Source organism: Rhinopithecus bieti, unplaced genomic scaffold (assembly GCF_001698545.2).
Source record: "Rhinopithecus bieti isolate Rb0 unplaced genomic scaffold, ASM169854v2 scaffold_12667, whole genome shotgun sequence".
Lineage (NCBI taxonomy): Eukaryota > Metazoa > Chordata > Mammalia > Primates > Cercopithecidae > Rhinopithecus > Rhinopithecus bieti.
The window spans coordinates 116,220-131,324 of NW_016807256.1; the positions used below are offsets into that span (position 1 = coordinate 116,220).

The following is a 15,105-nucleotide window of genomic DNA, read 5'->3' on the forward strand; positions in this document are numbered from 1 at the left end:
GGATGCTCTGCTGTGGGCATAGGTCAGGCTAATGTTGGCAGATGCATTTGGCCACTCCCCTGATGCAGCTCTTCCTGGACAGGCCAGGTGGTGGGCATTCTCTCTCCAAGGTGTGCCCCATGGGCATTACTGTTTAAGACACTTCTGTCACATCCCACCCCATCCTCCAGGGCTCAACACTGTGACATCTCTATTCCCCACCTTCCTCTTCCCAGGGCAATAAAATGACCATGGAGGGGCTTGCGCTCTCTTGGCTGTCATCCGATCCCCAGCAAAATTTAGATGTGAGAAACCCCTTCCCATTCCATGGCAAAACATCTTAGAAAAGCCATTACCCTCATTAGACGTGGTTTTGGGCTCACAAAACACCTGACGGCCCCTCCCTCCTCTGAGAGGTGGAGATAGTGCTGACTATAGTGACCATTGCAGGGTGCAGCATCTGGAAGAGCCAGGCAGGGTGTCTGCCCCTCCTGAGTTGAAGTCATACTCCCCTGTGCCAGCCCAGAGGCCGAGAGCTGTGGACAGCATTGCCAGTAACAGGCCACCCTGTGCAGAAGGGAGCTCGCTCCAGCCTGGAAACCCATCTGAGGTTGGGAGAGGTGCACTTGGGGCACGGGGAGAGGCCGGGACACACTTAGCTGGAGATGTCTCTAAAAGCCCTGTATCGTATTCACCTTCAGTTTTGTGTTTTGGGACAATTACTTTAGAAAATAAGTAGGTCGTTTTAAAACAAAATTATCGATTGCTTTTTTGTAGTGTTCAGAAAAAAGGTTCTTTGNGATCATCTTTTTTTAATAATTAGAAACACCAAAAAAATCCAGAAACTTGTTCTTCCAAAGCAGAGAGCATTATAATCACCAGGGCCAAAAGCTTCCCTCCCTGCTGTCATTGCTTCTTCTGAGGCCTGAATCCAAAACAAAAACAGCCATAGGCCCTTTCAGTGGCCGGGCTATCCGCGAGCCCCTCGGAGGACCAGGGCTGGGGCAGCCTCTGGGCCCACATCCGGGGCCTGCTCCAGCATGTGTTCAGTGTTAGCAGTGGGTCACGATGCTCTCTCCCCACCCAGCCTGGGATGGGGGCAGAGGAGGCGAGGAGGCCGTTGCCGCTGATGTTTGGCCATGAACAGGTGGGTGTCTGCGTGCGTCCACGTACGTGTTTTCTGACTGACATGAAATCGACGCCCGAGTTAGCCTCACCCGGTGACCTCTAGCCCTGCCCGGATGGAGTGGGGCCCACCCAGTTCAGTGTTTCTGGGGAGCTGGACAGTGGAGTGCAAAAGGCTTGCAGAACTTCAAGCCTGCTCCTTCCCTTGCTACCACGGCCTCCTTTCCGTTTGATTTGTCACTGCTTCAATCAATAACAGCCGCTCCAGAGTCAGTAGTCGATGAATATATGACCAAATATCACCAGGACTGTTACTCAATGTGTGCCGAGCCCTTGCCCGTGCTGGGCTCCTGTGTATCTGGACACTGTAACGTGTGCTGTGTTTGCTCTCCTTCCCCTTCCTTCTTTGCCCTTTACTTGTCTTTCTGGGGTTTTTCTGTTTGGGTTTGGTTTGGTTTTTATTTCTCCTTTTGTGTTCCAAACATGAGGTTCTCTCTACTGGTCCTCTTAACTGTGGTGTTGAGGCTTATATTTGTGTAATTTTTGGTGGGTGAAAGGAATTTTGCTAAGTAAATCTCTTCTGTGTTTGAACTGAAGTCTGTATTGTAACTGTTTAAAGTAATTGTTCCAGAGACAAATATTTCTAGACACTTTTTCTTTACAAACAAAAGCATTCGGAGGAAGGGGGATGCTGACTGAGATGAGAGGGGAGAGCCACACAGATGACCCCTGCCCAGATCAGCCAGAAGCCACCCAAAGCAGTGGAGCCCAGGAGTCCCACTCCAAGCCAGCAAGCCGAATAGCTGATGTGTTGCCACTTTCCAAGTCACAGCAAAACCAGGTTTTGTTCTGCCCAGTGGATTCTTGTTTTGCTTCCCCTCCCCCTGAGATTATTACCACCATTCCGTACTTTTAAGGAAAGACAAGATTGATGTTTCCTTGAGGGGAACCAGGAGGGGATGTGTGTGCGCAGAGCTGAAGAGCTGGGGAGAATGGGGCTGGGCCCACCCAAGCAGGAGGCTGGGATGCTCTGCTGTGGGCATAGGTCAGGCTAATGTTGGCAGATGCATTTGGCCACTCCCCCTGATGCAGCTCTTCCTGGACAGGCCAGGTGGTGGGCATTCTCTCTCCAAGGTGTGCCCCATGGGCATTACTGTTTAAGACACTTCTGTCACATCCCACCCCATCCTCCAGGGCTCAACACTGTGACATCTCTATTCCCCACCTTCCTCTTCCCAGGGCAATAAAATGACCATGGAGGGGGCTTGCGCTCTCTTGGCTGTCATCCGATCCCCAGCAAAATTTAGATGTGAGAAACCCCCTTCCCATTCCATGGCAAAAACATCTTAGAAAAGCCATTACCCTCATTAGACGTGGTTTTGGGCTCACAAAACACCTGACGGCCCCTCCCTCCTCTGAGAGGTGGAGATAGTGCTGACTATAGTGACCATTGCAGGGTGCAGCATCTGGAAGAGCCAGGCAGGGTGTCTGCCCCCTCCTGAGTTGAAGTCATACTCCCCTGTGCCAGCCCAGAGGCCGAGAGCTGTGGACAGCATTGCCAGTAACAGGCCACCCTGTGCAGAAGGGAGCTCGCTCCAGCCTGGAAACCCATCTGAGGTTGGGAGAGGTGCACTTGGGGCACGGGGAGAGGCCGGGACACACTTAGCTGGAGATGTCTCTAAAAGCCCTGTATCGTATTCACCTTCAGTTTTTGTGTTTTGGGACAATTACTTTAGAAAATAAGTAGGTCGTTTTAAAAACAAAAATTATCGATTGCTTTTTTGTAGTGTTCAGAAAAAAGGTTCTTTGTGTATAGCCAAATGACTGAAAGCACTGATATATTTAAAAACAAAAGGCAATTTATTAAGGAAATTTGTACCATTTCAGTAAACCTGTCTGAATGTACCTGTATACGTTTCAACCCCCCCCCCCACTGAATCCCTGTAACCTATTTATTATATAAAGAGTTTGCCTTATAAATTTACATAAAAATGTCCGTTTGTGTCTTTTGTTGTAAAATCAAGTGATTTTTTCATAAGGTTCTTTTACTATTGGAAAAGATGGGCAGCACGCAGTTTTATTTTATTTTTGTAAGTTTTTTAATACATGTGAAAGCAAAGAATACTCAGCATGCCTTTCTAAGTGACGCGTTTGCACCTTTTGTTGGGAAGTACTGTATCCTGTGCTGTTAGCATTCTCGATAAATCTCTCTGTGAAAGTGACTCAAGGTCTGGGCTTTCATTGTAAGACAGAAGTCCCCCTCCAGCTCACATGACAGCATGGTGCTGCGTTTCCTCATTGGATCTGGCTGTCCCTGGACACAGATAGCTGCCTTCAGGCCTGCCACGAGAGGCCAAGGGAAGCCGCCTTCATATGCTGGCCTCACCGGCCCCCTCAACTTGTTCCAAGCCAGTGCTTTCCAGGCACACTGCTCAGCGTGTGACAGGAAAGGCCTGGCATGAGTCAGCCTGCAGCACAACCTCCCTGCTCCTGACCCATATGGTAGGGGCACCCCCTAGGTCTGGATGTGCTGTGGTGCTTTTGGACACCCCCACCCCTGCAGGCTGTGGCTCCTCCTGTGTCATTCTGGCCAGAACCCTCACATGCCCTCTGCTGACTGCTAACCTGGTTCTCTGACCAGACAAGGGCAGGCTGAGGGGTTTGCCCAAAGGGGGCCCCCTTGTTACTTAGACTTCCTTGGCTCTCAGGAGCAGCCTCACCAGGTTGGTAAGGGGCTGGAGGAGACAACTGCTCAAAGGAGTCCAGCTTCACATGCACATACTAGAAGGTACCCTCTAAAGGCCGGGCCTTGAAAGGTAGATCCCAGAATTGAAAAGTCGACTTGTATGCATTGAGCATCTCATGCACCAGCCCTGTTCCAGAAGCTGATGGGCCTTTGTGTGTAAGCAGGACAAGTCCCCCCGTGGAGGTTAGCATGGGTGTGCATAGTCATTTCAGATACTTGAGTTGGTACATCTCAGTAAAGTCTATCCTGTGAGAAGCCATGGGTTTCATGGTATGGTTGGCATCTTCCTTAGGAGTGGCCACAGTGGTGGTGGCTTCTAGGAAGAGACTCCAACAGGGGCCAGCTGTGGGCCTTGGGCAGCTCTCGTTTCTAGGAAAAGTTCTAAGTCTGTATGGCTAGGGGTGGGGCACCCCTCCCTGTCAGGATCAAGAGGGCAAGGGGAACTGTCGCTGGGGGAGACATCCAGCTGGAGAAACTTTTAAGAGTAAGTCTGCGTTGCTGCTTGTGGGGTCTTCCCCATCTCAGGGCGGGGACCGGGGGTGGCGGTCCAGACAAGTGCTCAAGCACGATGCCCAGGAGGGGACAGGTACGGGGTGACAGGAGCTCTGCCGGCGGGCTCAGGAAGCCTTCACCACAACTGCTTGAGCTCACCCTTGCCAAACGAGGGCTGGGGCAGCAGCAACGCGTACACTCACGGCTGTGGGGGCCAGCGTTCTTGGCACATTTCAGGACACCCAAGGAGTGTGAATGGCTCAAGGCCGCTGCTGTGTGCAGGGGGCTAGACGTGGGGCGGACCGGCAGGGCTCCTGGTAACAGCCCTGTAGGCCGCAATGGAGAGCAGGGCTCCCGCCGGGCCGCCCAGGAGCTTTCGGCAGGCCCGGCCCCGGCCCCTTTCCGAGCAGCCCGGGCCTCCGCCCTGCCCTCGGTCCGCAACGCCGGGAGCCGCCATTCGTCCTCCAGAGCCCCGCCCGATCCCAGAAGGCCACCGAAACCACGCGAGCCGGATGGCCGAACAGAGAACGGCTGAGGCCGGAGCGCCGCGACCCGGCTGCCCCGACGACAGAGAAGGCGCCCCCCGTGTGGCCGAGCGCGGCGGCCGCGGCCCGCAAGATGGCGCGAGCCCGGGCACCGCCCTTCCGCCCGCCGGCGTCGCACGAGGCCGGCTCGAAGGAAGTGAGTCAGTGTCCCGCGGACCCGCCGGCCCAGGCCCGTGCCGCCGCGGCCTGAGAGGCCCCGACAGGCCCGGCCCGGCGGCGGTGGGGGCCAATGGCCGGGGGCGGGCCCGGGAGCCCGCAGCCCCCGGCCGCCCAGCGACTTCTGTACGAGTGCACGCCCCTGGGTCATGTGCCGGTTTCTACAAGTGATGGACGCCCTGGAGCCCGCCGACTGTGCCAGTTCGTGGGTCGGCGGCGGGCGGCCGGGCGGGGGCGCGCGGGCCTCCCGGCGCCGACGCCTGACGCCCCCTGCTCCGCAGCCGCCCTGATCGTGCGCGACCAGACTGAGCTGCGGCTGTGCGAGCGCTCCGGGCAGCGCACGGCCAGCGTCCTGTGGCCCTGGATCAACCGCAACGCCCGTGTGGCCGACCTGGTGCACATCCTCACGCACCTGCAGCTGCTCCGCGCGCGGGACATCATCACAGCCTGTGAGCGCGGGACTCCGGACACCCCACGGCCGGGAGGCCGGCGGGCCCCACGGGGCTCCCCCACCCGGGCCTCAACCTTCCTTTCCTTCCTTGGCGTCCCAGGGCACCCTCCCGCCCCGCTTCCGTCCCCAAGCACCACTGCCCCGAGGCCCAGCAGCATCCCTGCACCCGCCGAGGCCGAGGCCTGGAGCCCCCGGAAGTTGCCATCCTCAGCCTCCACCCTCCTCTCCCCAGGTAAGAGGGCCCGGTTGTTGGGCTCGGTGGACCCAAAGAAGGGCCCACCTTGACCGCGGCCACGGCTGTAGAACGTGCTGCTGGTCTCTGCTTGCCTCTCACTGGTGTCTTTATTGAAGCTTTTCCAGGCTCCCAGACCCATTCAGGGCCTGAGCTCGGCCTGGTCCCAAGCCCTGCTTCCCTGCGGCCTCCACCGCCATCTCCAGCCCCTTCCTCTACCAAGGTAGGTGTCCCCTGCCCCCCAGGGAAGATTCGAGACAAGGAGGAAGGAATTCAGCCTTTGGTGTACCACAGAGCCGCAGTCAGCCAAGCTGGGTCAGCTGGGAGGCAGCTGTGGTGGGGAGTGCCTGGAGCCTTGGGCAGAAGGGAGGAGACAAGGGACCCCACCTGATCCAGGCTCTCTTTTCACAGCCAGGCCCAGAGAGCTCAGGGTCCCTCCTGCAGGGAGCCCACCCCTCTCCATTTTGCTGGCCCCTCTGTGAGATTTCCCAGGGCACCCACAACTTCTCAGAGGAGCTCAAGATCGGGGAGGGTGGCTTTGGGTGCGTGTACCGGGCAGTGATGAGGAACACGGTGTATGCTGTGAAGAGGCTGAAGGAGGTGAGTGTCGCACCCTGGCAGGGACCCTGGAAGGCCATCAGACAACCCTCACTCACTTCTCCAGCCTTTCCCCCTCGCTTCCCCACACAACTCCTTCAGCCCTCATTCCGGCGCAGGGTCCCTGGCCCCTTGGTTGTTCTGGGCCTCAGGCGCGTGGCACTGGTGGCCCGAAGGCCTTCGCTTGGAGAGCCTCACGCTGCCCGTCTTCCCTGCCCCTTCCCCCACCGCACCCTGGGGGCTGCAGGACGCTGACCTGGAGTGGACTGCAGTGAAGCAGAGCTTCCTGACCGAGGTGGAGCAGCTGTCCAGGTGAGGCCAGATGGGGAGCCACACCAGGTCCCGTGGGGCTTCAGACCACACGCTACAGGACCTGGCTCCCTTGGACGCCTGAGGCCTGCCAGACCCAGGCGAGCTGAGGCCCCAGCCAGGGCTGCCCACCCAGTCTGGCCTGATGGAAAGTGCTCCCCTTTTTCAAACAGGTTTCGTCACCCAAACATTGTGGACTTTGCTGGCTACTGTGCTCAGAACGGCTTCTACTGCCTTGTGTACGGCTTTCTGCCCAACGGCTCCCTGGAGGACCGTCTCCACTGCCAGGTAGGCTCACCTGGCCCAGCACGCTTCCCAGGACCCAAAGCACTCCTGACACCTGGCTGGAGCCGGGCGCGGGGCCTGCCAGCAGGCCAGGCCTGCACTTCCAGCTCCCCAGCAGCACCCCGCTCAGGATTTGGCCCATGGTGGGGTCACTTTTTTTTGAGGTGGAGTCTCTCTGTCACCCAGCCTGCAGTGCAGTGGTGTGATCTCAGCTCACCGCAACCTCCACCCTCCGGGTTCAAGCAATCTTCCTGCCTCAGCCTCCCGAGTAGCTGGGACTACAGGCACACACCACCACACTTGCCTAATTTTTGTATTTTTAGTAGAGATGAGGTTTTGCCATGTTGGCCAGGCTGGTCTCAAACTCCTGACCTCAAGTGGTCTGCCCACCTCAGCCTCCCAAAGCGCTGGAATTACAGGTGTGAGCCACCGCGCCTGGCCCGGCCCACTGTTTTCTATAGAGCTCTTCCCCAGGCCCCTCCCCTTTGCAAGCGGAGTAGCTGGAGGGTCTCATCAGCAAGCCCCGGAGGCAAGGGGGTCTGGGGCTACCAGCTGGACCACCCAGCGCTGACGGAGGACCCCCTTGCCTCCTCCGGCATACTGTGTTTGGGGAGAGTGGGAAGAATGCCTTCAAGGACTCTCCGACCACCCAGGGACAAAGGGATGAGCCCTGGGAGCCTATGCCCAGCAGATTCTGTTGAACATGTCCCCAGCCACTGCCCAGCCTTGAATGCTTTGACAAGCAGCCAGAGTAGCTTAGTCTGCACCCGCTTAAGAAGTGCAGGTCACGGAGACTTTGCTCCTCGTTTTCCAGAAGGGGAGACTGAAGCCTAGAGAGTGAAGTGGCTGCTCCAGGCTGCACGATGACAGATAGAAGGTTGGTTGGGATCAAGGAACGGCCACCCAGCAACCTCCCCTGTCCCCCTTTGCCGCCCCAGACCCAGGCCTGCCCACCTCTCTCCTGGCCTCAGCGACTGGACATCCTTCTGGGTACAGCCCGGGCAATTCAGTTTCTACATCAGGACAGCCCCAGCCTCATCCATGGAGACATCAAGAGGTGAGGAGGGGCCCGTGAGAACTGCAGGGGCAGGGCCTGCAGCAAGGGGGGCCCCGTCCCGTCCATGTGGGGATCAGGCACGGCCTAGGACCTCAATACCTGGTATGGCACAGGTGTGGAAACAGGTCAAGGATGGGCCCCACTGATGAGCAGAGGCCCCCAGGCAGCTGGAGTACTCAGGGCAGTGCCAGCACTTTCTGTGGGCAAGGCACCGGGCTGGCAGCCTCAAGTCCAGCCTTACCTAAGCCGGGCAGGTGTAGGAGCTAGAACTGGGCTGACGCCACTGTCTTCCCTCCCCAAGTTCCAACGTCCTTCTGGATGAGAGGCTGACACCCAAGCTGGGAGACTTTGGCCTGGCCCGGTTCAGCCGCTTTGCCGGGTCCAGCCCCGGCCAGAGCAGCACGGTGGCCCGGACGCGGACGGTGCGGGGCACCCTGGCCTACCTGCCCGAGGAGTACATCAAGACAGGAAGGCTGGCTGTGGACACGGACACCTTCAGCTTTGGGGTGGTGAGCCACTGACCCCTCTGCTGGCTCAGAGGAGCAGAAGCCACGGGCAGGCAGAGGTGGGGGCTGCAGAGTACACTGCAGGCCAGGGGCCATCTGCCAGGACCCCAAGAGGCTGCAGCTCCAGGCCCTCCTCCCTCCGAGGCTCTCCTCCTCACCCTGCACCTAACTGTGTGTTTGTAATTTGTCTTCGAATGGGCCCTCCAAGTCGCCTGAGCTTCAGTCCCATAACATCTGGCTCTGCCTTTGTCCACACCTTTGTCAGGTCGGATCCATGTCCACACCAGAGGCCTCCTCCCTGCCAAGGCCACTACCATGCTCTCCCTCTTCCCTGTCTCCAGGTGGTGCTCGAGACCCTGGCTGCTCAGAGGGCTGTGAAGACGCACGGTGCCAGGATCAAGTATCTGGTGAGCCCCCTGAGGCGGGGCCAGGCGGGACACACAGCTGCTGGCAGCCAGCAGGCACAGCCCCAGCGGTGGGGATGATTGGGGCGCAGTGCCCATGGATGCCTCTGCTGCCACAGTGGCCTCATTTTTGAAAGTTGGCAGGGCCTCAAACAACTCCGTTTACCTTGCTGAGGACAAACCTGTTTGCCTGCAGACACTATGAGCCTTGTACAGACCCCACCTGGGCTGGGGGCAGGGGGAGGGGCAGTCCCAGGGCGCTGGGACCCAAGCTGCAGCGGCACTCAGAGGACTCGGGCTGGAGAGAGGTGGTGGTAGAGAAGCAGGCTGCAGCTGAGCTCTCCACGCCGTGCAGGGCAGCCTGAGCTGTCTCATACTCTTACTCCACTCTGTCTGCCTCACCGTGGACTGTGGTGGGGCCAGGAGACTGGAGACCTGGGTTTTAGCCCCAGCCTGATAGTGGCCTTCCAGCAAATTCCTGCTTCCCTCTGGGCCTATTTTCCCATATGCAAAACAGACTTCACAGAATGTGCTCAGCCAGTAATTGCTTCACTGCTTCTCCTCCTGTTTGGGGCCGTTCCTGTGTGCTATGGGGTCTCCATCAGGATTCAGCCCCGCTGAGAACCCAGGAGCCAGGCTCAAGCCCTCCTTCCTTTCCCCTCCGCGTCCATCCATCCATGCATCCTGCTGAAGAAGCACACCAGGCTCTTTGGGGGTCCTTGGACTTCCCCACTTGCTCCCCACCCTGCAGCCAAAGTGCTCTTTTCAAAGGCCCCTTTGCATTTTCTCTGCTCTTGGGGTGAAGGCCCAATCTCTTATGTGGTTGACCCCACAATGCCCAGGTCCCCAGGACCCGGGGCGCTCCCTGCCACCTGCTTCACAGCCTTAGTATGTGCCGTTCCCTCTGCGAGAAAAGCCACCGCCTACCCTGGCCGTTCCTCCTGGTCTGTCTGATCTCAGAACTGGAGATGGCCTCTGGTCCTGTTTCCACCCCCACAGCGCCTCTCTCTGCGGGGCGCCTCTCTCTGCGGGGTGCCTCTCTGTCAGGTGCCTGTTTGTGGGGTGCCTCTCTGTGGAGCATCTCTCTGTGGGGTGCCTCTGTCTGTGGCATGCCTCTGGGGGGTGTCTCTCTGTGGGGTACCTCTTTCGCTTTGGGGTACCTCTCTGGGGTACCTCTCTGTGGAGTACCTCTCTGTGGGGTACCTCTCTCTGGGGTGCCTCTCTGTGGGGTGCCTCTCTGTGGGATACTATCTCTCTGGGGTGCCTCTCTGTGGGGTACCTCTCTGTGGGGTACCTCTCTCTGGGGTGCCTCTCTGTGGGGTGCCTCTCTGTGGAGCATCTCTCTGTGGGGTGCCTCTGTCTGTGGCATGCCTCTGGGGGGTGTCTCTCTGTGGGGTACCTCTTTCGCTTTGGGGTACCTCTCTGGGGTACCTCTCTGTGGAGTACCTCTCTGTGGGGTACCTCTCTCTGGGGTGCCTCTCTGTGGGATACTATCTCTCTGGGGTGCCTCTCTGTGGGGTACCTCTTTCTGGGGTGCCTCTCTAGGATACCTGTCTCTCTGTGGGGCACTTTCCTTCTCGGCTCTGCCCTCTCAGGCTACTTCATGCCTCAGACCCCGGCTCCTGGGTCACTTCCTCAGGTCCTGGTAGAAGGCTCCATGGGCCTCTCCCCCACCAGGAAGTCAGATCTGTCAAACCAGGGCCCAGGGTTCTATTTGTTCCTGTATCCCTAGAGCCCAGAGCACCACTGGTCCACAGTAGGTGTTTAATAAATCTCTAGAAGCTACTTGGGAGTCTGAGGCAGGAGGATCACTTGAGCCTGGGAGTTGGAGACCAGCCTGGGCAACAAACATAGCAAGATAGGCATGGTAGTACACACCTGTAATCCCAGCTGCTTGGGAGGCTGAGGTGGGAGGATCACTTGAGCCTGGGAGGTTGAGGATGCAGTGAGCCACGATTGCACCACTGCACTCCAGCCTGGGTGACAGAATGAGTCCCTGTCTCAAAAAAAAAAGTAAGTTGTAGAAAGACCAAGGCTGAGGCAGGAGGATCACTTGAGCCTAGTTGGAGACCAACCAGGCCAACATAGCGAGACCCCATCTCTTTTCTTATTAAAAAAAAAACAAAAAAAACACCATAGGATTGAGTGACAAGGACTTGAGGATTGCAGCTGTAGGTGTGGCCACCTGGTAGCCATATTCACATTATCTATCTCACAGAAAGACCTGGTGGAAGAGGAGGCTGAGGAGGCTGGAGTGGCTTTGAGAAGCACCCAGAGCACACTGCAAGCAGGTCTGGCCGCAGACTCTTGGGCTGCTCCCATCGCCATGCAGATCTGCAAGAAGCACCTGGACCCCAGGCCCGGGCCCTGCCCACCTGAGCTGGGCCTGGGCCTGGGCCGGCTGGCCTGTTGCTGCCTGCACCGCCGGGCCAAAAGGAGGCCTCCTATGACCCAGGTAGCCAGCTGCCCACTGGGATGGGGTGGCCAGCAAGAAAGCCTGCATTCCAGGCCCTGCTCTGTATTGACCCCGTCTCAGCACCTGCTAGGTCTCTCTGGAGTCTCCACGCATTTCTTGCTTGCCCTTTGGTTCTGTTTGGGGCAGGGCCTCTCTGAACTGAGGGTCCCAGGCAGTGATGCAGTCCTGCTTTGTGGAGCCCAGCTCTGACCCCACTTCACATAGAAAGAAGGAAAGAGCTTCTGCCGCGCCCCCTGCTGGGTGCACTGCGCCACTGCATCTGCCTTTTTCTGTCCCCTCCCTAGTACCCCACCTCTTCTCTGGTGACAGTTGAAAATGGAGAGGCCCCGTTTGAGGGCAGTGGGGCAGTGAGATTCACTTTGTAGAAGAGAAAGAGGTCATTCTCAGTCCTTGCCTTTGACAGCCACAGTTCTTAGCACTCCCTATGATGGGAACAGAGGGGCAAGGGGCAGAGCATTCCCAACTGCAGGGTATGCCGTTTTAGAGCCCCAAGGCAGGTCACGGATGGCCTGGAGCAACCCTGTGGTTTGCCCACGGGGTGACCGGCGAGGGCTGCCACCTCACCCTGAGAGTCCCTCTTTTCCACTTTGCAGGTGTACGAGAGGCTAGAGAAGCTGCAGGCAGTAGTGGCGGGGGTGCCCGGGCATTTGGAGGCCGCCAGCTGCATCCCCCCCTCCCCGCAGGAGAACTCCTACATGTCCAGCACTGGTGGTGCCCACAGTGGGGCTGCCCCATGGCAGCCCCTGGCAGCACCATCAGGAGCCAGTGTGCAGGTGGTGGAGCAGCTCCAGAGAGGCCTCAACCAGCCTGTGGAGAGTGATGAGAGCTTAGGCGGCCTCTCTGCTGCCCTGCGCTCATGGCACCTGACTCCGAGCTGCCCTCTGGGCCCAGCACCCCTCGGGGAGGCCAGCTGTCCTCAGGGGGACACCGCAGGAGAATCGAGCTGGGGGAGTGGCCCAGGGTTCCGGCCCACAGCTGTGGAAGGTAGCTGGGGAGATGGGTTCGCAGGAGAGGGACCAGGGCCTCCTTGGACCAAAGCCTCTGTAGTCCCCACCCCAGCCTTCTAGAAGAGAACCAGGGCCGGGTGTTCAGCTCACTGTGTCCTTAGCAAGCCTGGTTTCCCCTCCCCAGGCCACGTCCTCCCCAGGTGGAGCTTGCTCTCCAGCCCTCTCCCAACCCCATTCCTGAAGGCTGGGAACAAGGAGTGCTCTGTCGCGGGTAGCCTGAGAGCTGGGCCCTGCCCTTGGACTTCTCTGAGGAATTCAGGCCTGAGGCCAGGGAGGCAGGGTGCTAGGCTGGGGGTTGGGGAGACACAGCATGAGGCTAAGGGAGTGCTATCTCCACCCCAGGACTGGCCCTGGGCAGCTCTGCATCGTCATCATCAGAGCCACCGCAGATTATCATCAACCCTGCCCGACAGAAGATGGTCCAGAAGCTGGCCCTGTACGAGGATGGGGCCCTGGACAGCCTGCAGCTGCTGTCGTCCAGCTCCCTCCCAGGTGCTGCCGCCCGGGCTGGCCTCTGGGGTGCTCAGGCGCATCCGTGCCAGCCCCAAAGAGCAGAGTGTCCCAGTTGCACTGAGGGCGTGGGGCAGCCGGGCAGGCCACTGGCTCTGGCGACCTCTGGAAGCCCAGCTGGCCCCACATGCCTCCCTTAGCAAGACCCTGGCCCACTCCCTCCCTCCTGACAGTAACCCCTCCTTTAGCCTGAGGGTGCTTGCCCCACTCTGTGCTTTCAGGAAATTAGGAAGCCGCAGCAGGAGTTTTCCATCCCGGGTACTATTGGAAGATCCACTGCTTAGGAACCCTCAGCTGGGCGAGGTGGCTCATGCCTGTAATCCCAGCACTTTTGGAGGCCGAGGTGGGAGGATCACTTGAGCCCAGGAGGTAGAGGCTACAGTGAGCCATGATCAAGCCACTGCCCTCCAGCCTGGGAGACAGAGCCAGACCCTGTCTCAAAAACAAACAAACAAAAACCCTCAATTCCCACGAACGCCCCAGGAGATAAGGGAGTATGGCCCAGCCCTTGAGCCAGGGCTTCTGGCAGTGGGAGAGCCTCCCCGATTTGCTAAGCGGACTTTCCTCTTCCTTCTGTAGGCTTGGGCCTGGAACAGGACAGGCAGGGGCCCGAAGAAAGTGATGAATTTCAGAGCTGATTTGTTCACCTGGGCAGATCCCCCAAATCCGGAAGTCAAAGTTCTCATGGTCGGAAGTTCTCATGGTGCACGAGTCCTCAGCATTCTGCAGGCAGTAGGGGCGGGGGCCTATACCCGCGGGGGAGAGAAGGCAGTGGCCCTGCTGTTCTAGGCTCTGTGGGCACAGGCAGGCAGAGTGGAACCCTGCCTCCATGCCAGCATCTGGGGACAAGGAAGGCTGGCATCCAGTGAGGAGGCTGGCGCATGTTGGGAGGCTGCTGGCTGCACAGACCCGCGAGGGGAGGAGAGGGGCTGCTGCGTAGGGGTGTGGAGCGGGGAGCTGGCTCCCCTGAGAGCTAGGCAGGGCGTCTGCAGCCCAGGCCTCTGGCAGCAGCCCTTTGCCCATCTCTTTGAACAGTGGCCACCCTGCACAATGGAGCCGATGAGGCCTAGGGCCCTCCTAGCTGCTTACAATTTGGAAAAGTGTGGCCGGGCACGGTGGCTCACGCCTGTAATCCCAGCACTTTGGGAGGCCAAGGCAGGAGGATCACTTGAGCCCAGTAGGTCAAGACCAGCCAGGGCAACATGATGAGACCCTGTCTCTACAAAAAATTGTTTTAAACAATTAGCCTGGCATGGTAGCGCACGCCTGTGGTCCCAGCTACTGGGGAGGCTGAAGTGGGAGGATCATTTATGCTTGGGAGATTGAGGCTGCAGTGAGTCATGATTGTATCAACTGTACTTCAGCCTGGGCAACAGAGCAAGACCCTGTTTCGAAAAGAAAAACCCTGGGAAAAGTGAAGTATGGCTGTAAGTCCCGCGATTCAGTCCTAGCAAGAAGCAAGAATTCTGAGATCCTCCAGAGAGCCGAGCAGCACCCACCCTCCACCTCAGGCCAGTGTGTTCAGGCTTTACCAGGGACCTGTGAGCTGGCCTAATGTGGCACTGATTGTGGCAGAGGGGCCACTACCCAAGGTCCAGCTGGGCCCAAGACCTAGTTACCCGGACAGTGAAGCCCCAGGAAGGCAGAAAAGTTGGGAGCATGGCAGACAGGGAAGGGAAACATTTTCAGGGAAAAACATGTGTCACATGTCTTTAGAAGCAAGTCAGGTTTCATGTAACCTAGTGTCCTCTTGCGTGTCCAAAAGTAGCCCAGGGCTGTAGCACAGGCTTAACAGTGATTCTGTGTTCAGCCGTGAGTCACACTACATGCCCCCATGAAGCTGGGCATTGGTGAAGTCCAGGTTGTCCTTGAGTAATAAAAACATATGTTGCAATCTCGGGCTGTACTTGTGGACTTTGTTGCACTGAAAGCCGTGAGCTTTCCCAATGCCTTACACCTCAGGGTTCTTGAGTATCCCAGGTCTTGTTACTGCTCTGGGCTGGCCACACCCAGTACTTCCGTGTCAGGTTTTTCCTGATGTAGTCCATGTGTTTTATGCTATTCTAAATGGTATCTTTGATTTTCTAATTCATCATGATATTATACAGAAATGCAATTGATGCTGGGTGTGGTGGTTCACGCCTATAATCCTAGCACTTTGGGAAGCTAAGGTGGGCAGATCACTTTCGCCCAGGAGTTTGAGACCAGCCTGGGCAACATGGCGAAAC

General features: G+C 58.0%; 1 protein-coding gene across 1 annotated transcript; it reads left to right on the forward strand.

The window, feature by feature from the left end:
• Positions 1-5,116: 5,116 nt before the first annotated feature.
• IRAK1 (interleukin 1 receptor associated kinase 1) lies at positions 5,117-14,771 on the forward strand. Its single transcript, XM_017880733.1, is given in 15 exon segments — positions 5,117-5,176; positions 5,178-5,235; positions 5,238-5,492; positions 5,595-5,726; positions 5,846-5,949; positions 6,138-6,326; positions 6,571-6,635; positions 6,806-6,920; positions 7,856-7,974; positions 8,276-8,483; positions 8,822-8,887; positions 11,103-11,339; positions 11,954-12,344; positions 12,710-12,859; positions 13,457-14,771. Coding segments are annotated over 15 exon segments (2,208 nt in total). The 3' UTR covers positions 13,516-14,771.
• Positions 14,772-15,105: the final 334 nt, after the last annotated feature.